The sequence below is a fragment of the Eurypyga helias genome, unplaced genomic scaffold, assembly GCF_000690775.1.
Source record: "Eurypyga helias isolate BGI_N326 unplaced genomic scaffold, ASM69077v1 scaffold33180, whole genome shotgun sequence".
Taxonomy (NCBI): domain Eukaryota; kingdom Metazoa; phylum Chordata; class Aves; order Eurypygiformes; family Eurypygidae; genus Eurypyga; species Eurypyga helias.
Genome location: NW_010228153.1, coordinates 455 through 1,639, shown reverse-complemented (window position 1 = coordinate 1,639; position 1,185 = coordinate 455). Strand labels below are relative to the sequence as shown.

Below are 1,185 nucleotides of genomic sequence, written 5' to 3'. Positions count from 1 at the left end.
CCCGGGCTCCCGCACCCCTGGCACTGCCGGCACTAGGGGCCGGGTGATAAGGGCCTCGCTGGTATCGCCAGACCCTTGTTGTGGTCAAGTGGCCACGGGCACATCAGGGCCCTTTCTCCGGTCGCGGCTCATCCCCTGCAAACACAATAAAGAGGGCGCAGTGGTTTATACGTTTTTCCTTTTCTCAGCTGTGGATGACAAGCTGCTGGCCGAACCCCTCAGCCACCCTGACTTCTTCAACTTGAAGGAGCTCTTCTCCCTGAAAGATCTCTTTGATGCTCGGGTGCATCTGGGGCACAAAAAGGGATGTCGGCATAGGTGAGTGACCCTGTTCCGTGATTCAGCGCTTGTCAACAGCAGGAGCGCTGTCCCTAGACCACTCGGCCTTTGGAGGCTGCACTAGGTCGGTCTGGGTCTGGAACTGCCCACACAGACCCACATTTCTGCCTGGGCGTGGTTACTGCCCTGCAAAAGTACAGGGACCCCTCTCAGCATTCAGAAACGCCGCTCGAAGCCTGTAGCGCCCCATCCCCTTGTGTCGCCCTCCCTCTGTCCCTGCAGGTTCATGGAGCCCTACATCTTTGGCTGCCGCCTGGATCAGGACATCATCGACTTGGATCAGACGATGCAGCACCTCCAGCTGGCCCTCAATTTCACCGCCCACATTGCCTACCGCAAGGGCATCATCCTCTTCGTCAGCCGCAAACGCCAGTTCTGCCACCTGGTCGAGAGCACGGCGCGGGAGTGCGGGGAGTACGCCCACACCCGCTACTGGCAAGGCGGCCTGCTCACCAACGCCCACATCCAGTTTGGGTCCGGCATCCGCCTGCCCGACCTCATCGTCTTCCTCAGCAGCCTCAACAACGTCTTTGAGACGCACGTGGCCGTCCGGGATGCTGCCAAGATGAACATCCCCACGGTGGGGGTGGTGGACACGAACTGCAACCCCTGCTTGATCACCTACCCCATCCCCGGGAACGACGACAGCCCCGCCGCCGTGGAGCTCTACTGCAAGCTCTTCAGGATGACCATCATCCGCGCCAAGGACAAGAGGAGGCAGACTGAGGTCTTTGACGAGCTGCAAAGCAAAGCCGAGGGCAATTAGAGCCCTAGGAACAGGCTCGGCTGCACCCAGCAGCTGGATGATGGGCGTCCTGCTTGGCGCCCGTGGGTGCTGCAGGGCTG

The 1,185-nt window shown here is 60.8% G+C and overlaps 1 protein-coding gene across 1 annotated transcript; it reads left to right on the top strand.

Moving 5' to 3' along the window:
• Positions 1-188: 188 nt before the first annotated feature.
• MRPS2 (mitochondrial ribosomal protein S2) lies at positions 189-1,105 on the top strand (the record flags this gene model as incomplete). Its single annotated transcript, XM_010158634.1, has 2 exons — positions 189-318; positions 562-1,105. Coding segments are annotated over 2 exons (674 nt in total), but the record flags the coding sequence as incomplete, so codon positions are not given.
• Between the last annotated feature and the right edge of the window lie 80 nt (positions 1,106-1,185).